The 21,498-nt window shown below is 42.4% G+C and overlaps 1 protein-coding gene across 2 annotated transcripts in view; it reads left to right on the top strand.

The window, feature by feature from the left end:
* Positions 1 to 8,154: 8,154 nt before the first annotated feature.
* NKAIN2 (sodium/potassium transporting ATPase interacting 2) overlaps positions 8,155 to 21,498 on the top strand; it is a gene marked incomplete at both ends in the record, with an annotated part of 791,704 nt that continues 778,360 nt past the window's right edge. Inside the window, one exon of one of the 2 annotated variants that reach the window (XM_081094748.1) lies at positions 8,155 to 8,567. In XM_081094748.1, the coding sequence (XP_080950874.1) occupies positions 8,514 to 8,567 (54 nt within the window). The remainder of the gene's footprint in view (positions 8,568 to 21,498) is intronic. The other variant, XM_081094749.1, reaches the window with a different exon arrangement.

The following is a 21,498-nucleotide window of genomic DNA, read 5'->3' as shown; positions in this document are numbered from 1 at the left end:
AATTCAGTGGCTTGAAATGCAACACATTAATTCTGTTAGTTCTATAGGTCAGAAGTCTGGCCTGGGTCTCACTGGGCTGAAAACAAGCTGTGGGCATGAATGCATTCTTTCTGAAGGCCATAGGGGAGACTCTGTTCCACTACCATTTCTAGCTTTTAGAGGTCACCTACGTTCCTTGACTCAGGGCCTCCTCCCTCCATCTACAAATCCAGCAATGGCGGGTTGAAGCTCTTTTCACTTGGCATCTTCCTGGCCCTTCTTCCACTTCTCCCATTATCCTCTCCCCCAAGCCCCTACATTGGAAAAGGTTATCTTTTTAACCACTCAAGCAATTAGATCGGGACTACCTAGATAACCCAGGCTCCTCTCCCCAACTCAGCGTTTTAATCACACACAGTCTCTTTTGCGATATGAGGTCCATATTCACAGGTCCCTGGGATTTGGTGTAGCCATATTTGAGGGGTCATTATTCTGCTCACCACCAAACCGGTATGTCTAAGAAAAGACTATAATTAAATAATTGTGATACATTCTTACATTGAAATGTTATATGGTAATGAAAGCTTCATTGTATGCAGAATAATGGTAATTAAGTATTTTAAAATGTTAAACTGTGCTAGGTATTGTTCTAAAAGCTTTGCATATACTGACATTTCCTTCATCCTCTCAACAACCCTAACAAATGTGCATCATTACTCCCAGGAGCCCCTCTGTAGATAAGGAAACCAGGGCACAGAGAGCTAAGTAATTTGCCCAAGGTTACATGGTTGTTTAACAGAGGTTGGAATATGAAGTTAATTTGGCTGTAGAGTCAATGAGTTTAATAGTTAATGAGTTTTTGTCCATGTCCATTGGTTTGGCTTATATACATGTGTACAAGTCCTTCGGTTGATCTCTTCCCCTTACCCCTGCCCTCCCCTACTTTCCTTCTGGGGATTGGGGAGGTTAGGGGTTAATGGGGGGGGGGGGGATGAGGACACATTTGTAATACCTTAACTAATAATAATAATAATAAAAAAATAGTTAATGAGTTAAACACGTTATTGACCTATTGTTAAGTGGGGGGAAAAGCAGACTAAAATATATTCTGTATGATATAATTCTGGTTATGTAAAAAATGGTTTGTGAAAAAATGAGATTATCCCTAGGTGGAAAGATTATGAATTCATTTCCTCTTAAAATATATATTGAAAATTATTTTCCACTGCCCCAAAAACATTCCAATGAGATTTGTTGGGTTTGTAACTGTAAAGATAATCGCTGCCTTGACTTTTTAAAAAGTATAGTGAACAAAGTAAAACTCAGAGTGAAATGATCGGTGTTGTTACAAAGCGGGGCTTGAGCTCTGCTCTTGCTGAAATGACTGTAGTTAGCAGACAGCAGTTCACTTTGTGGCTGTGTACCTACTGCCTTCCATGAATTGTTCTGGGAGATACAGGAGATAATAGGTGTGAAATAACTTGGAGGAGTGCTTCAAAGCAGGATGCTAGGGTCAGCCAGGTGGAGATGTGTATTATGTAACACATAGTCTCCACAGAAACAAGATAATTAACAATAGTTAGGTCAACAGACTACTCAACTCAAGTCTTATGTAACGGAATTGTATATGACTTCTAAATAAAAGCGCAATTGACATTCCAATTTGAGGTCTCTCCTTCATATGCTTCTATGAGAAAGTTGATAATTCTCTTTGTCATCTTTTTCACTAAGACTCCAGGGTTAATAGGAAATGAAATAAGAAGGGTACAGCCACCTTAAGGAATAGCGCTGAATTCCTCACTATGGCACCTTGATATAAATCAGGGACTGTTCACTCTTCTGAGACCACTGTGCCAGTGATGCCAGATCAGGAATAAAAGCGCTTGCCGATTGCCTGATGTTGGTTTCTCAAGGAGCAGCCCAGACACAAATACTTGAGTGAAATGGTTTATTTTAAAGGTGATCCAGGAAGCACTGGTAGAAGAGAAGGGAAATGAGGCAGGAAAGGAAAGAAACCATTTAAGGATGCATGAATGAGCAGGTTATCACTTTGGGCAACTGTGGGCACTACGGGCTCAACCCTGGTGGGGAAGTTAATGGTGTAGACGCGTGGTCGGCAAACTCATTAGTCAACAGAGCCAAATATCAACAGTACAACGATTGAAATTTCTTTTGAGAGCCAAATTTCTTAAACTGAAACTATATTGGTAGGTACATTGTTATTAACTTAATTAGGGTACTCCTAGGCTGGCCTTTGCTAAAAACATCCTCAATCTGATTGAGGTACCTTCGCTGAGGTCGACCCCTTCCAACTCTCCCATCCACACTGGTCTTGTATACTTGTTTCATCTACCTCCTTTCCGAAAACCGACTTCTGCGCATGGGCCACGCAGTTTCAATCGCACTGTACGTGTGGGCCCGCACGTGGTATTTTGTGGAAGAGCCACACTCAAGGGGCCAAAGAGCCACATGTGGTTCGCGAGCCGCGGTTTGCCGACCACTGGTTTAGGGGATTAAATATCTCTTGCAGTGGCCAAGCCCATTCTGGCCAATGACCTCTGTTTCTAGGTGTGACTGACAGTAAGCACCTTCCCTAGTCTCCCTTTTCCCCACCCAAACTTTACTGGGCGTGTGTCTATCTTCCCTTCGCTGGACCACTGGGGAGTGTCAAGTTGTAGCTTCCTGGTGAGGCTGCCCAAATGACATGCCTATAATATTTGGCCTTCCTTTTGCTCTTTTCCTGCTATTAATAACTAGGTTAATTACAATGTATCACAACTACATATAGTACAGCCAAGTACATACACAAAAATGTAACTGGAATGCTTGCAATTAGATTTCTTTTTTGCTTTTCTTACAATGTTCTTTTTTCTCTCCTTTGAGATTCTAATGAACATGGTCACAAGTAAAGTCAGAAGTAGGACAGAGAATACTCCACAGGCTGGTTTGGCCATCCTGAGATCATTAAAACTGGCTGACCCCTAACAATATGTACAAAAATATAAAATGTAAATCAAAAACAGAAATACATTTTCCTTTTTACAATACTTCTAAGAAAAAAAGCAGGGCCTTGGAAGTTTTGTTCTTTTTTTCCCCGTTGCAAATTCACATTGTAGTTCTGATTGGGTGGTGGAGAGTTCATGTCATCTGCAGGTGGCACTGCCCATGGTGGGCAGGCTGACAAGACTCTCTATTCAAAGGTGACCACCTTTAGATTCCGAGACAAGAATGGAGAGTGAATAGGTCAGGATGGCCTTCTTTTCTTTTTTTAGTTTAACTTTTCCTTTTTTACTGTCTAGTCATCCTTATGAGTCTTCTGCTTCTTGTTGGCAATGTCATCATTCTCATCATCTTCTAGTTAATTTTCAACTTGCAATATGATTTCAAATACCAAAATAAGGCTCAGGACCTTAGTAATAGCAATAGATAGGTCTCTAATCAATAAAAGTGGAAATGGTGAGGACAGGTGTGTTCTATTCTTTATTCTCTAAGTAGCTACTCTAGGAGGAGGGACTATGCCAGGCCCCAGAGATTCAGATATGAGGGTTCATAGTTCTCAGGGTGTTCATAATGGAGATGGAATCTAAGAACTAAAATTCTAGTTGTTCGCCTTCTTCATGCCTTAGTTTCCTCATTGGTCATATGGGTCCTTGTGAAATCATAATTGTAATAATAATTAACATTTACTGCATATTTCTCCATGCAGTATTTTAAATACACTCTATGTGTTAATTCATTAAATCTTCCAAATAATTTTCTGGTATAGGTCCTTCTGTCTTCCCTCCCTCCCAAATCTCTTGAGTGCTTATTGCCTTGTTCAGAGTAATTCTGGGTTCTCTTAGGCCCGATGGAGTGACTCCGGGCCATTTTTCACTGTGGGCAGTGTCTTCTTTAATCCATGTAATTTTCTGAAACTTGCCACTAAACTCGGGAATAACATCCATGTACAGGCAGAAAGCCCTCAAGCAGTCTTTTAAGGAACTTTGTGTCAAAAAGATAATGAAAATACTCTTGCATGTAGGTACCATGGAAGGGTCCTGAATACTATATATGAAAATAAATTTAAAATCAGTTTCCAGCTATATACCTTACAAACCTATATAGATTTAGTCTCTTTTCAAATCTCTCAGGAAAGCTATGCTTTGAAAGCTTAGCACTACATCCAGGGCTAGCATGGGACCACAAAAGCTGATAGCCCACAGACTGAGGTCTCGGCTAAACAGAAGGCTGGCCATAAGCTGACCCAGCACAAAGTCCTGCTTTCCATACCAGCAATGACTATTGGCCAGGATTTCAATTACAGTATCAACTTCCTGGAGGAAGACTAGGAAAGAATCATACTCCCCTTAATCCCGGGTAGATCTAAAACAAGGCACAAAGTAGTCATTCACTATAAAGATGAGGTTAATTTTCTTTTCTCTGAATATGAATGCTAATGTAACCATTTAAATAGTGCCAACAGTGGAAATAAACAGAAGACCCAGTTAAACCACTAATGTACAGGCCCATACCACTTGGCAAAACACGAAAGCCAGCAGTGCTGAAAAAAAGCAATTAATGCTTATATGTAAAATGAGTCGTAGGACTGCATGGGGCTTGAGGAACAATTTATTAAATTGAACCAGTGTGACACTAGCAATAGTTATAAGTCCTATTTGAAACCACTTCGCAAGCCACATGCGGCTCTTTGGCCCTGTGAGTGTGGCCACGAAGTTTCAATTGCACTGTATGTGCGCGCCTGCACGTGGTATTTTGTGGAAGAGCCACACTCAAGGGGCCGCAGTTTGCCGACCACTGCCCTAAATACTCAGCCAGCGGTTCTCAACCTGCAGGTTGTGACCCCTGAAAATACATCCTGCATATCAGATATTTACATTAGGATTCATAACAGTAGCAAAATTACAGTTATGAAGTAGCAACGAAAATAATTTTATGGTTGGGGGTCACCACAACATGAGGAACTGTGTTAAAAGGGTCCTGGCATTAGGAAGGTTAAGAACCACTCTAATTAGAAAAGAGGATCAAAGTGATTATTTCCATCCAATATGACTAGAACCATGACAGAGATAAGCACAGGATAGCACTGGGCCCCAGGGGAGTGAGTGTACCTCACACAGACAGGAAAAGGTAATTAGAGTACTCTCCTAGAGTACATGCCCTTGACCGGAATCGAACCTGGGACCCTTCAGTCTGCAGGCTGATGCTCTATCCACTGAGCCAAACCAGTCAGGGCTCTTCTCCCTTCTTTTTCCCTAGAAGGAAAGGAGAAAGGCAGAGGGTTTTGAATCCGTACCAAAATGAGGGAAAAAGAGCTCTACATGGACACAGAGCAGTCCAAGTAATACCCCAGAGGCTTTAAATAGTGTGCAAGTTGGGGAATTATGATGTGCTCCAACCATAAAGTGAAAGGATGGGAGGAAATGAGGTTGGAGAAAGGGGTCCCAGGCTGTCCTCACATGGAAGTCATTACAAAGCCTCTCTTTTCCACACTCCCTCCTCACTCTCTTTCTCCCTTTCATCAGGTTCATCTATTTGCTTTAAAATCACCACTCAATTGAAAATTGAAAACAATTCAGGAAGGAAGACTTGCAACATAAATGGCATCTGTGAATGCTCTGGAAATTATTCCGTTATATACATCATTCTTTTTGAGGTTGTTTTATCTTCCTTCTAAAAAGCCCTGGCAGGTTTGGCTCAGTGGATAGAGTGTTGGCCTGCAGACTGAAGGGTCCCAGGTTTGATTCTGGTCAAGGGAGGTGGTAGAAGTAGAACTCAGATGATTTCTAAGAAATGTTGTGGAATTACATTCCCTCATTGCTTTTTAAAATTTATTTTAGAGAGAGAGGGGAAAGGAGAGAAAGAGAGAGATTTGTTGTTCCACTTAATTATTCACATTCATTGGTTGGTTCTTATATGTGCCTTCAGTAGAGATTGAACTGTCAACCTTGGAATATTGGGTTGATGCTCTAACCAACTGAGCTACCTGGCCAGAGCCTAGGACCACGCAGACTCTTGCTGGGTACAGGGCAACTACTGTGGGGTTATCGATGGACCCACATACATGCATTATTGCAATTACGAATTTTAACAAAGTAATAATAGAATGCTTTTCATAATATGGCAACAGCTTCTTTAATATTCAACATCAATGTGCAGCTTTCTTTTTGTTTGGCAATACAAGATACCTGCCTCTCCAGCAGCTCCTGGACCGCTACCGTGTGTAGACAGAGCTACTAACAGAAACATTTACTACTAGATACCTCTGCCTTCACTTTCACCAAGAGTTGTGGAGCTGCTATTACCTACCAGCCCCACAGTGGGTAACAGCAGGTTTGGGGTTTTGTAATTTCATTAACATTAAAAGGTATTTTTCAGAGAAAAGCCCATTTACAAATGTGGTGATTAAAAGTAGGCATTTTGCCCTAGCGGGTTTGGCTCAGTGGATAGAGCGCTGGCCTGTGGACTGAAGGGTCCATCCAGGGTTAGATTCCAGTCAATGAATGCATGGGCTAGGGGCTCAGTCCCCGGTGGGGGGTGTGCAGGAGGCAGCCAAACAATAATCCTCTCTCATCATTGATGTTTCTATCTCCCTCTCCGTTTCTGAAATCAATAAAAATAGATTTTTTTAAAAGAGCGTAAGAGTAGGCATTCTCATTATAGTAAAATATTCGCGTTGCATAAATGTAACAAATCAAATTCTTTTTTGATTCTCTATGGTTGACAAAAAATTTCTGAAAATTCAGTCTCGGCTTCTGGAGACTGTTGGCCGGGGTGTGTGTGTGTGTGTGTGTGTGTGTGTGTCCCTAAGTCCTATTCCATTTCTTTAGGTTTGGTTACTCTGATGCACTGTTAATATCTATTCAAAGTTAGCAATCATTTGGGAACCGGGAAGATAACTTGTGAGTTTCCCGAACCTTTCTCATTTCTTATCAGTCTCGCACCTCATTCCAATGACTCGGTACCCTACCAGATCCTCACTTCCTGGGACAGTTAATCGGGAATGCTAGCTGCCTGATGCTACAAAGGAAACTGGACCCTTGCATCCTGAAGACGCAGGCCCCAGGGGCCGCCACCTGGGACAGTCTGCTCCGCTCTTCAGGTTTCGGCCCGCAGGTGGCAGCAGCGGGCTCCCCGCGCGTCCCCGCAGGTCACCGGAGCCGCCGCACAGCTCCGGGCCGGCGCTCCCCAGCGCGCTCGGCAGCCTCGACCTCCAGGAATCCTCACCCCGCCGGGACGGGGCTTCAGGCCCAAAGGCTGGAGTGCTGACGCGGTTTCCGATCCTTTCCTTCCTTAAGTGCAAACCAACAACCGTTTGCAGCAGCAACTGCAACTCTGATTGCGTCTCTACTCCCTCCGGTTCCCAATTTCCCTAACAACTCCCGCAGCGACCCGCTCCCTTTCCCGGAGCGGCGTCTGCCCCGCAACTCTCCCCGCACCGGCCTCGCAGCTCCTCGGAGCCGGTGCCAGGCAGCTGGCGGCGCCCCTCTCCTCCTGGGCTCGCACTTGCCCCACGCAGGTTTCCCGGACGGGCGGGATGCTGGGGCCGCACCCCCATGTCATTACCCCGTCCCCTTCGCTAACCCTTCGCTTTGTCCCTTCTCCCCCAAACACACACACACACACACACACACACACACACACACACACACACTCTCACACCTCGCTTGCTTATAGTGCTCCAGGTTCGTGGCGGGCGCAGGACCTTCACCAGCCCAGCAAGTCACGGCCATGCCGCCCGGACTCCTCGCCCCTCGGACCCCAGCGCCCCCAACGCCGCCGCCGCCGCCTCTGCGCCGCTCCTTCTCGCCCAGACTCCGCGGCCCCCGCGCGCAGGCCGGCCGGGATGGAAGAAGTTGACGCCCTGGGAGGGGCGCGGGGCGCGGCTGAAGGCTCCGTTGGAGGAGGATTAACATCTGGGCGAGGGGAGGGGCCGCGCCGCGGCGAGACGCGCGGCTGCAGGACGCGGCGCGGATCCCGCATCACTGCGCGCAGCAGCCGCCGCCGCCGCCGCCGCCCGGGACCGCGGATCCCGGACGCCCCCTCCCGGCCCGCGCCGCGCCCCCGCCCCCTCCTCATTGGCCCCGCAGATCCGGGCGCCCCGGAGCCGCGCGGCGCAGGGAGGCGGGCAGCCGCCCCCGGAGCCGGCGGGCGGGGAGCGCGTGGCTGGCGCGCGTCGGGCGGGCGGGCGCGGGCGCAACTTCGCGGCCAGATGCCCGTGGGCGCGGCGGCGCGGCGAGGCCACTGCTGCTGCCCCTGCGGGCCCCGGGCGCGTCTCCACGGGCGGCGTTGCCCGCGGCGCGGCGTGCGCACCGAGCGAGTGAAGGTATGTGCGGCGGGCGCGGCTGGAGCGGCCGCCGCCGCGGCGCCTGCAGGTCCTAATGCCTGTCCGTTCCCAGGACGCTGGCAGCCGCAGCCCGGAGCCCCCGAGCCCTCGGCAGGTCTGCCTGTCCTTCCCGGCGATCTGATTGGATAAAGTGGGGGCTCGACGGTGGCCGACGCGGGACAGTCTGGCTGTGGCAGGGGTCTCGGAAACCATGGGTTATTGCAATGGCAGGTGCACGCTGATCTTTATCTGTGGCATGCAACTGGTAAGTGGCACTTGGGTCCTCTTCTCCTGTAACGCGCCTCTGAGCTAGTGGGCAGGGGGGGGTCAGTATTGGGTCTGCAGTGGATGAGAATGGGAGAAAAAGTAAAAGAGAAAAGGTGACATATATTGTCTATATTTAAAATGATTTCGGGGAGACGCGCGGTGTGGTACAGGGGTGAGCCTTCCACCCCCCACCTATTGCTGTCCCTCGGAAGACAGTTTGGCGGGTGCGGGCTAAACTTGTCTTTAATTTAAGCAAAGCAAGATTAGCTGTTGTTCTTTTATGCTTTGCATTCCCATGACTGTAATAACGTGTTCGTCACATGTAATACAGGTAACAGAGAAATGTGGATTTTTTTTTTTTTTTTACTTCTATACGCCTATTTTTGCAGTGTCTTTGTTTCTTCATTGACGCGTTATTTTTCACGGAATATATTGTCTTATAAGTCTAATGCTGTAACAAACCACTATGTAGGGCAGATGGCATCGTTAAAGTGGCTTGATCTGAAAGCCACATTGAGTTTTAAAAGTATGTAGATTGAAGAGAATTACTTAGATGAACTTAGCAACACCATTGCCAATGACCGGACCAGTAGCCTTCAAATCACAATTATTGCAAACAGTTCTAAGGAAGAAATATTCTCTTACATTATGCATGTAATTGCTCCTGAAATAGATACTATTGTTTGATCCTATAGGGTGGAGAATTATATGTACTACTTCTTGAGGAACGTTGTTCAGTTTTAAAGAGGCAAGGAGCCAATAATGGAAGTGCCATGTCTCTGAATTTAAATTTCCTAAGGGCAACAGAAAGAGGGGCTGAAAATACTTTAGAGGTGAAAAATAGACCACTGTAAGTGGTTAATTTGAACTAGGAGGTACTTGCTCGCTCCTGTTATAAAATAGCTTTCCCTGGAAAGTATATATTAATCTGAATAGCCACTTACGTTTCGAACAACTGTTTCGTAAAGGCTGAAAGGACAAGACTGACGGAAATTTCTGAGAGTCCAATCAGTAAAGTATTCAAAAGAGCAAGGATTTGCTAATGAAACTGATAGAATTCCTTAAGTGTTCTTCTTTGTTATCAGTTGTCATGAGTGGTGGTTGCTGTTATTGTTTTGTTCAGTATTTAGCTGAATAGTTCTTTTTCTTGTGTATTATCTCAGGATGTTTATCTTTTTCAGGAAAGTTATCTTATGACATATATTTCGACCTGTGAATTAAGAAAAAGAAGATAGACATATCATAATTTTAAGAATGTAATATTTTCTTGATGATGTATAAACCACTTTATTTTTTTTTCTACCACACATTAATTTATGTTTTAAATTAAAGGATTTTTAGTCTTAATGATAAAGCTGATCAGAACAATAAGAGAGCTTACTTTGTTAAACTACATTAGGCTAAGTATACCAAATTGCATAAACATTTTCAAAACATTTTTATATTCATATATGAGTTGGAAAAGAAAACATTTGCTTATTCATTGTGTAAAAGCATAAAACTGAGAATGAGTGGGTGGGAAATATCATTCTTATACTCTTTTAAATTTCAGTTTTAAAAATATGATTTAACTTTAACCATTTAACATAGTAGAGCTTTATTATGGCAAATGTAGGCATTAGATCTATATGGTGTTCTGAGTGACTACAAACTCTTCAAGAACTTAAACAATTTAAGAAAAACAAATATGCAAATAGGGAAGCTGAATACACAAAGTAGAAGGATAAGGCTCAAGGTTTATGTGTGCGTGTGCGTGTGTGTGTGTGTGTGTGTGTGTGTGTGTGTGTGCGTGTTCCTATGCATGCCTACATGCAGTGGGTTTTAGGAAAGGTGCTACATCACTAATGAAACAGAAATTCTGATCAGAGCTAAGTTCTCTAACAAAATAGAATTTGCTGCAACATATGAGTGCTCAATCTAAGCAAGTATACACATTTGAATCCCAAGAAATATTTTATGCTCAATAAGGATCATGAGATTTTTTTTTCCCATTCAGACTTACGTGCTACCAGGATAATATAATTAGCAGCCATGTTCATGCAGATGCAGAACAAAAAACAAAGGAGGAAGAATATCCCATTGGCTTGATAGGGAGGGGTGGTCACATTTAAAGGACTGCAGAGATTTCTGGTAATTGTTGCTTCTTAGGAATACATTATTTCATTTTAAATAAAATAATTATTTTTCAAGTTAATAGTTGCAAAGCCCTGAACAACAAAAATATTAGGTGGGTGTATATATTTTCCTTTGCTCTTGATAGATCTGTAAAACTTTTTGTATCTTTGAGCTATTTTGAGTAAAGATTGTTTTATAAGTAGCCAGGTTTCCAGAATAAGTTATGACTCATGTACCACTGACTGACACAAAAGTTCACTTAGTTTTGTTTACTTCTAAAGTGTGTATTGTGGGTTCTTAGAACATTTGGATGTAGTCTTTTTGTAGCTGTACAGAAAAATTTTAGTTTGTAAAAATTAATTGAAGACCGTGATAGTCTAAGATAGGAACTTTATTGAATTTCTTTCTTAAGTAACTTTACGTTTCTGAAAACATTTACCTCCAATTCTCTAAGTAAAGTATATTTTCATTAGACTTAAAGAAATATTTATGTTTACATAAACTTGCAATTATCTTAGTAGCAAACGAGGTAGCTTTTGTTGTTGTGGAAACGGGAACCTCATTTGTCACTTTTTTAACAAGTGAAGGACAGGGACTAAGCCTGCAGAGTCAGTTATCTGTCAAGATTCTATGTAGTTGCTTTTAATTCGTTAAACATGCCTTTAATTTAATGCTTGACAGAATACAAGTGTGAATAAATATACATTCTTTTAAATATCAGGTTATAAAACAAGACATTGGAATTTCATACAACAGAGATATAATACAAAATGTTCATTTCATGCCTCTCTGAGCTATATAGTTACTCCAACTTCAGGTTTTCGGTGTTTCCTACCCAAAGGGCTGTGATCTCTGGAAACTGATTTGCTGCATGTGCAGAATCTGGACTTTAAGCTCATAATCTCAAGAAGGTAATTTTCCTCTTATCATTGCTGTTCTTAATGCTCAGAAACTGAAGATTTCAGGGAGTAACAAAAATCATCATGGCATTTGAAGGGGTGGATATAGCCGGTGCAGGATAAGAACAATTTAAAGTAGCGGTTCTCAACCTGTGGGTCGTGACCCCTTTGGCGGTCGAACAACCCTTTCACAGGGGTCGACTGAGACCATCCTGCATATCAGATATTTACATTACAATTCATAACAGTACCGACATTACAGTTATGAAGTAGCCACGAAAGTAATCTTATGGTTGGGTCACAACATGTATTTAAAGGGCCGGAAGGTTGAGAACCACTGATTTAAAGTCTTATTTGCAACTTGTACCAGTTTGAAAAAAGTTTCAGCTTTAAAAAATGTTTGGTTGAATGAAAGAGTCCTTTATATAAATATTGAAAAATATCACTCAGTAGTAATATGGAAGAATATAACTTACTTTAGATGTCAAAGACAGCTTTGTTTTCTAGTAAGGAAATTCAAAATCGCCCCCATTGTATAGACGAGGCTCCTATGTGGCACAAAGCATAAGAGTCCTAAACTATTGAAAGAAAGCACAGATTTACATTCAGCAGATTAACACTTGGAAATGTCATTCTCGCCTGTGCTCTATGAAATATGACTAACTTGGAGCAGGTGCAACTAACAATTGGGCTAGTACACATGCGTGTGCAGCTGTGTGAAGAAGCACGTTTGAAACTTAATTAAGAATGATCAGTTGCTTTCTCCTACACTGTCACTAAGCACTTTCAGGGGTACACATTTATTAGAGAAGGCCATGAGTACATAGATGGGCTAAAGAGAAACAAACTTATCATAACCACGGAGTATCTTAGTGGTGTCAGTCGTGACTTTGTGCAGTGTTCACCCTTACATGCCTGTTAGTTACGTGTTAGAAGATAAAGCAGTACCTCGGAAAGTGCAGGCGGGATGTTACGCTTTTCCTAGGATACTTTTCACAAGTTTGAAAGTTCTCTGCAAGTGCAGAATTTTACCTGTCAAACACTCCTGCTCAGAGAATTAAACATTTTAGATTCCGATATCATTGATAATCCAATCTTGAGGTCGTTAATCAAATCTGATTCCTGGAGAAGACGAAAACTTTCCAGGTAATACTTCAGAAACATATAGTGTAAATGGATGCTAAGAGTTTGCTAAGTTGTAAACTCACTTTCTTCTTTTTAGACATTGTCTATATTTGCACCCCAACATTTTGACACACACACACACGTGTGTGTGTGTGTGTGTGTGTATTCTTTCATCGTAATTTAGCGCTACTCTCCTCTAATGTTTACCAAGAAATATGTAGAAACTTCTTCCAGGGTCCTGCTCTCTTCCTTGGTTCACACACGGAGTGGCAGCTTTTTTCCTCATACACCCGAAATTTCAAATAGCCAGTCTGTGCAGAGATGTCCCTCTTTCTCCAATAAAATAAAGCCTTGGATGGGCAGCGTTTCCCGTGCAGAATGCCAGAGTCAGCTCTGGCCGGGGGCCCGTGTGTGGGCAGTGGCCCCGGAATGCAGATGTGCACTCCCACCTCCTTCCCTAGGATGCGGCTTTACTTTGGGGTCAGAGTCTCCTCTTGCCAAGTCAAGAATTTCAGAATGGTATTCTCTCTCTCTCTCTCTCTCTCCCTCCCTCCCTCCCTCTCTCTCTCTCTTTCTCTCAACAAAAATAAAATCTGAGACAGAAGCACATTTTAATATTTCTATATACTGTATATAAAAATATTAACATCATGGCATCCATTGCATTAAATATTTATATATATACTACTAATGGCTAAAATTTCAAAGGCTGTATTTCAGTTATTTAGTGGACTTTCAAGCAACTCAGTGTAATTTTTCAAAAGTAGCTTTGAGACAAATATTGCTAATAATGGAAATTACCCTATATCCATGCCTTAAAAATGTAATGTCAGAAATCAAACACACATGCAGGAGAAATATTTCTAGTCTTTTTTTTTTCTTTTTCATCTAGGTAAAGAACTCTTCCAATTTTGGTGCCCTTTCTCTCCCATAGAAACTTATTAGTGTTTCTTGTCCATATAGTAAAATACATAGGTCACCAAGATATGATGTTTATCTAGGATTCTTTTCCCCCCTTAACAACAATAGAAACAAGTGCTGTGTCTATGCATACTTCATTTCAGTAGGGTGGGAATAACAGTGTTCTTACCAACCCCAAGAAAGTGAAGGACATTTAAAAGTTATGAAGGCATTTATATTGTTTTCTTTGTCCAGGCAGAGTGTAAAGTGAAATTAACAAACTGGTTTCTCTTCTTTTAATATTTAATATTTGAAAGCTCTTACTATGTAAGGCATTCCTTGCGCCATGTTCTTGAAAGCAGCGTTTTCCTTTTGCTTAACCCCTAAAACAGGCTCTGGGTTTAACTGATAGAAATAGTTGTAACTTTTAATCTAATGCAAGCTGTAGGCCTTATTTTTCAGCCTGGAGTAGAGTTAGTGTGACTTTTAATGCTAACCAATCGTACCTTTTAAATTACTTATGGATCACATGCTAAATTTGATCCCTCTAAAAACACTTTGAAAACTTACAAATCGATTAACTTTTATATGCACTTTGAAAAAATAGTGGTTTTTTAAAAAAAATTTTGTATTTTTAAAGCTTGCCATGCTTTAAAAATCCAGTTTTGCCAAGTACTTAATAATGAAAACTGTTGGAATTTATTGGAGGCTTGTTCTGGGCTAAATGCTCAATATATGTCATTTTCATTGATTTCTTTCTAACAATCCTGTGAGATAGGTAATAGATATCAATACCCCCATTTTACAGAGGAAGAAACGGAGGCTTTGGAAGTTTAAGGGACTTTCTTAGGTCTTCCTCTTACTTAGGTAAGTGAGTGGGAGAGCTTACGTTTAAATCCAGGTTTGTTCGACTTGGAGACAGACTGAGTTTGTGCCACTGAGCTACTCTGCATCCTTTCCATGTAACATAAACCTATATCCTTTAGCTTACGTTTGTTTTACTAACAAAGGCAACATATACCTACTAATTCCTGATGGACGCAGTCATCAACACAAGACTAAGCCTGCGCAGTGGGGATGGCGCTGAGGCCAGCCTCCTGTCCAAACCTGACTGGCCGGGTGCACTTGGGTTTCACAACTATGAGCTGCGCTGAGTGGACTAGAGAATGAAAGGAGAGGCTTCCCCAGGCAGAACCAGTGCCTCTTGCTGAGTGAGTGCGCTCTAACCTAAAAACACTCGTGTAAGCTCTACTCTACAGCAGTCATCACTGGGGAGAGCTTGTGTTCTGTTGTTAGGGGTGGGGAAAGGATACAGCTTCTATGCATGTCTGGCCAACTATTGAGAAATAATTACTCAGTAATGGCTTGGAAACCTTCTCAGGTTCGCTTAGAGAAGATTCTATGGGAAGAAGAAACGTATTCATTTTTCTCAACTTCCTGTTCTTTATGAAACCATTCCATGATGAATGGCTAATGTAGAGTAATGTCATTTGCCTGTTTTTCCTTTGTTTGTTTAAACATTTCCCAAATCCTAAGTCCACCCAGGCTACTACTGGTGAGATTATTAGTTAAATTATTGTTGGAAAAATGACTTTGAGTAATAAGTTATTTAAATGTGCGTTTGTTTTTTTCAAATTTATTTTTAGAGAGAGAGGAAGGGAGAGGGAGAGATTGAAGCATTGATGAGAGAGAAACATCGACATAAATCGACTGCCTCCTGCTTGCCCCCCCCCCCCCCCCCCCCGATTGAGCCCATAACCCAGTTATGTGCCCTGACCCTGACTGGGAATAGAACCTGTGGCCTGCTGTTGTATGGGTCAGTGCTCAACCACTGAGCTATACCAGCCGGGCTAGTACAGATTATTTAAAATGTGCTTTGAATCTCCTAGAGCACTTTTAGAACTAGAGTCTGAGGTCAAAATCATTGGCAGGTCTTTTCTATGCAAATCAGTAGACCCACACCCACACCGGAGTTCTGGTTTAGTAGGTCTAGGGGAGGGCCTAGAACTAGAATTTGCATTTCTAATGAGTTCCCAGGGGCACTGTTGATGCTTCTCAGGGACCAAACTTTTGAGAACTCCAGGCCTAGAACACAGATCTTCTTTAATGGTGTGTGAATGCATGACCCGTTTATGAAATTCTTCAACCCAACTAGATAAATCGCTCATTTCTTCATTTGACTTGTTGCTCATGTGAAAGAAAACCATTTTTTTAGGACCCAGTATGCTTATTTCTGACTTCTAGCTTGGTCGCTATTCAGAAGTTTAAGTAAGGGAACTAGAATGTCTTTTCACAGCATTTGCATCTTTGCAATAAATAGCGATATAGAAAAATCTGAAAGAGATTCCGTGCCTCCAATATACCCTGTGTGCCTGGCGATGCTGGAGCAGAATTGGTTTCTTCATCTGCTTCTCTTTCTAGCCGAGCCCCTCAGTCTAAATTTCTGGAACAGCTTCTCACTTTGCCTGGGGGGGGGGGGGAGAGAGAAAGAGAGAGAGAGAGAGAGAGAGAGAGAGAGAGAGAGAGAGAGAGGTGGGAATATGCTGAAAAAGCGCTGGGCTAAGTGAGAAGGCAGATTTTCCTCTGCCCAGTCGAGTGCGCTCACCCTGGACAAGTGAATAACTGTGACTTTGCTCCGGCCATTTATATTCCTGAGTGTCATTTCCTCATTTGAAAAGTGGGGCAGGTAATTCGTGACCTATTTACCCGATGGAACGCCTGGGAGCATCTGGGGAGAAAACAGTGCTTGAAGTTGACGTGAAAGAGCTTCACAGATTTAAGGCTTTATTGTCGTGGTACTGCCGATACCTGGAAAATCTTGGTAATTGTGAATAGTTTAATATTTCAGGAATGTTCCTCTAGCCAGAGTAGGAACAGTTACTGGAATGCTGATATATCACTTGACCTGTGCCCCTCGTTGCCATGACTAGTTTCCTGTAGAAACATGTTTTCTTCACGCACCATCATTTTTGTCCGAGGGGGTGCTACATAAATAAGGATTTGAACACGAGGTGCGGTTGGTTTAAATCGATAGAACAGTATACTGCTGTGTCTGAGGTACCTACTTTAAGTGTCCATTAGGAATTAAACTTAGATTTTGCAAACCAGTCAGCATGCTTTCTCTTCAAGCCTGCAGTTCTAAAACTGTGTTCTGTCGGAGCTAGTTCTGCAAAATGATCTGCTAAACGTGAGCTCGGAGGTTAAATAAGTTTTGCAACACTGCAGGTTTTATTCCCTCTCCTACCTTATCCTTAAGAGTCACAAAATATACTAGCAGTTCCAGGAGGTCCTAAACTGAAGAAACCCTTGCTTAAGTCCATTTATCTCCCCAAATACTTGCAAAGTGCTTACAATGAACCAAGGAACCTCTTTCTTTCTGATACCCCTATTAATCTTCCGTGGAACTAGTATTTTCAGAAACACTTTCAGTGAAATTTTTTCTCTAGGCTAATGATACAGCCCGAAAGTTAATACTGCTTTTTATCTAAACAATGTCTGAAGGCTAAGAATTCAGTGTGGAAAGTTTTAACCCATTTAACAGATACATGATATATAGGGACGCATCAGGGTGTTTAAGAATATTATTATCACGTAGTTAAAATAAATGAAGGGAACCTGGTTTTCAGATACGTGGCTGTTACTTTTATGTGTACTTGAGTTTCTTGAAATTATGTTTCAGCCACGAAAATCACAACCCTTAACAGTGATATGAAGTCAAGCCCCATTGCTGATGTAGCAAAGAAGAGGACATGGTGCAGTAAGTTTCCAAGGATGTTCGGAACTTCGGAACACCTGGCAGAAGGCAGCTGAAGAAGCACTTTCTTTTAAAAGCGGTGATGAGGAGCAGTGTCTGTACCCTACATCTAAAACCAAACTCACCCTTCTAGCAGCAGATCCTAAACCCCTGCCTTTGCAGGCCCAGTGATGGAGAGTGAGTCCTCATACTCACTTCTGTTTTCTAATCAATGCATACACTCTAAAACAGTGGTACATTTAAAACCCCAACAATGTTGCATTCTTTGAAAACAAATGGGTCTTAGTTTGGAATGGAGGGATCAGATCTCTCCTGTTAACAGAAGTCTTTGTATGCATTTGTACCATGCTAATCGCGCAAAAGAATAAGGAGGTGTTTCAAATCCTTGAACTGATAGCTGTGTGTCAAATGATGGAGAGTCAATGTGATGTCTAAAATGTTCAGTGGTAGGGAACTCATGTGAGCCTTATCTGTATGGGCTCCTAGCCATAGGAGATACATAAGGAAGATCTCTCTAAGTATTACTTGTATAAAGGGCAGTCTCTGATGGCACTGGGAGAAAATGGGGAGGACTTCTCCAGACTCCAGTGAGAAGAGAGCATCATAGCCCAGGGGTGTGCTGCGTTTATGTGTTCTTGGCCCCTGGAGAAGGGGGGTGCTAATTTGTCTTGGTCTTGAGCATCTCCTTGGCCTTGAGCTTGCTCCTGGAGGTCAGAATTCATTCCTCCTTATGACACAGGGAATCTGACTTCATTCTCTTTGTGAGATAATAATCATATGCTCGAGAGCAAGCATGTCAAACTCCCGGCCCACTGGCCGCCTGCGGCCCACAACGAATATTTTTGTGGCCCAGCCAATATGACGGTATGTAAGAAACGTTTTAATAAAAATATCGTAACTTAATTTTTACAATATCCTGTTATACATAATTATTAATAACGGACTACAATGTTCGCTAATGACTGATCACTATAATTGTGTTGCATTCATTTTCCTTACGTGCCTTACGCACAGGCACACCATTTCTCTCCACTAATACCAGCAGCGAATATTCTAGCGGCCGATGGCCACGTCATTAGTCTTGGACTGACTCGTTTGGTGTGCACAACAGGAAATATTTTGCTTTCGGAGAACAAGAGAAATAGGTTTAATTGCATTACGTTTATTAATTTGTGCATTTACGCTTATTAATTTGTACAGTTATTCAGGGTCTGGTAACTTAATATTCAAGAAAAAACATTAATTTTTATTAAAATGTTCTATTATTTTATGTTAATGATTACTCATTTATTGCAGCCCTTTGTATTCAGCATGTCTCTATCGAAATAAACCTACATTTCCATGAAAATTGAAGCTTTTGTTTTTTTACGGCCCACATAAACTTACAACTTGTTCATTTGGCCCGTGTTAGCCTTTGAGTTTGACATGCTTGGCCTAGGGTATATGGTGTATCCAGGTCCTACTGTTGCCAATGGAAATTGGGCTCTTTCAAGGGATCGAAGAAAGGATACCAAGGTCCCACCCATGGGAGCACGATGTATTGGGGTGGAAATAGACCCTGGGTTATCAGTGTCCCATCTCTCTCTGTCTTGCCTTCATTAAGGCCGAAACAAAGGCCAGTGTGCAGAGTTTGTTTCATATTTAAGTTTATCCTGTGGAGCCTGTGCGGCTGCCGCCCCAGTCGGCTGCTAGGCCCGCATCGTCGCGTGTGCTCTGGCGAGAAAGCTCTTCCCCGTTCCCCTGGGTTATGACCAGGAGCTTTTTCAAAATAACCAGCTTCCCGCCCTGACCGGTTTGGCTCAGTGGCTAGAGCGTCAGCCTGCGGACTGAAGGGTCCCAGGTTCGATTCCGGTCAAGGGCATGTACCTGGGTTGCGGGCACATCCCCAATGGGAGGTGTGCAGGAGGCAGCTGATCGATGTTTCTCATCGATGTTTCTAACTCTCTATCCCTCCCCCTTCCTCTCTGTAAAAAATCAATAAAATATATTTAAAAAACAACAAAAAAACAAAACCAAAATAGCCAGCTTCCCAACCCTCATGGGCCTTGATGGGTCCAGCCCTGACCAGTGACCCCTTTCCCAAGTTAGACCTACAGGCTTCTGTGGTCAAGCCCCTCCCCCCTGTGCCATTTTGACTTACATTGGGCCTGGGCCTACCTCTCCCCCTCCCCCTGACAATTTGGTGTCTAGGGCAGGACAGTGCTTCTGGGGAGATTTCCTGTTCACTGGGAGGGATTAAGTCTCCTCGGGGGCCAAGTCCCCTGGAGTCTGGGTGAAGCTGCCGCCTCCTGGTGAAGCACACAGGCTCCTGTGCCCACTCAGTGCCCCAGCCCATTAGGCTCAACAATGTCCAATTTTCCTTTAATATCTCGCTACCTATGGTAACGCTACTGGTTTGTTCCACTTGATTACTCTGAGGTGCAGAGCCGAGATTGGGTCAGTGAATGTGTTTAACTACAGGTATTGGGAGCAGTGAGCGAGCTAAATATTTGAAAGCTTGAGAAGCTATTGCGAATTTGATATTGCACAGGTGGTAGAGAGCCCGAGTCTCCTTTCCCCTCCTTTCTTTTTAAATAAAGTTGGCTCACAAATTTGATGGTAGTGAACCTGTAATATATGATTTTTCTAAAATATTGGCACTTTGTGTTGGATTATGTGTTTTTTACTCTCGTCAACAGGAATTACATTTTTAAAATAAGTTTTATTTTTTTCCATCTTTCATAAAATATGGTTTCATTTATTCATTTGAAGGATGGTAGTTCAGTTCTAGCTCGTCAGTAGCATTTATGAACCTAAGTTTAGCTTTTCTTTTGGCCTCGTATTAAAGTTTCCCTCTTTCTCTACAGGACTGGGGGCCTAGTGGGGGTCTGGTGAATGTCTAACAATTCAGAAGCAAGTAATGCTACTCTACCTAAAATAATGGATATTTTTTTAAAGGATGGTCTAGTGAAGACTGTGAATTTGACTGTGAATTCATTAAGAGTTTGCTTAAGAACATATTTCTGGTTTTATATAAATCATTCATGGGAAGTTCCACAGGCTCTTGGATGTATGGGACAGTGGTTTTCCCAGTTTACCATCTGATAGTCTCAGACTCAATTTGTTTTTGCTTAAAAGGAGCTGCCCTAAAAATCAGGGACATGGCGTAAGTTCCCTTTACATTTAGTAACGGTAAATCTTGTAACAACAGTATTATATGCCTCTCTGATTTTAATCCTTAAGGGAAAAACTATTGGTTTTCACTTTGTTTCACAAGAAAGAAGTTGTGATGATGCCCTGTGACTGCGCCTGCTTCGATGCTATGGATTTGTGAAGTATCAAAATGGCCTGAAATGTTAGCTTGCCCCTAAAATTAAGAGAAATAAACCCCAATGAGGTTGGTTTTTTTTTTTGAGATTTATATAGCAATTTGATATACACTTCACACACAAAAGTGTTCTGTTGCATGTTTTCTGTTGCTAGACCCATCTTTTAATCTAATCTTTCATAATATGAATAAAAATGTTGCATGTTGAACTTTGATAGGAATGCATGGATGATAAATGTTAGCAAAGCTGTTGACAGAGGCAGGGATCCCAATTTAGAGAAGGAATGTCAACTTCCTATGTGAAAAGTAATTCTGTGAGATTAAAACATCTTCTTTACAAAGCACTTCTCTCTGAAAGTCTTTCTCATGTGGTCTGGATGCAGCAGGGGATGGGAACATTGCCAGCCATATGCTGAGAGCCAGGCGCGCCCAGGGCCCTGCCTTGAGGTGCTGGGAGATGGAGAAGGTCCAGAGATACTCCGGTAATGAACCAGGAGTTGATTCCTACCCTGAAGCACTGTTATGATTGTTTTAAAATGAATGAATGAATTAACAAACAGTGGGAAGAAATTAAGTAATTACTAAATCAGCTTAATCAAGTGAGATTTATGAAATGTCCACCCATGAATAGCATAATGACATGTGCTGAATAAATGAAGTGTATGTTTCCACCCTCTTGTCAATTAGGATATGATCTAACTGAAAGAAATGTCAAGCTGTGTTTCTATCGTAAATTGATCTGCTGGCAATATCTAGTGCTTGTTATAAGTGAAAATGGGTTCAAATGGCAACCTGAGGCTTATTATTTATTTATTTACTAGAAGCCCAG

Source organism: Myotis nattereri (genome assembly GCF_964212035.1).
Source record: "Myotis nattereri genome assembly, chromosome: 6".
In the NCBI taxonomy this organism is placed as follows: domain Eukaryota; kingdom Metazoa; phylum Chordata; class Mammalia; order Chiroptera; family Vespertilionidae; genus Myotis; species Myotis nattereri.
Note: the sequence above shows the minus strand (reverse complement) of the source record. Positions and strands in the feature narration are given on the sequence as shown.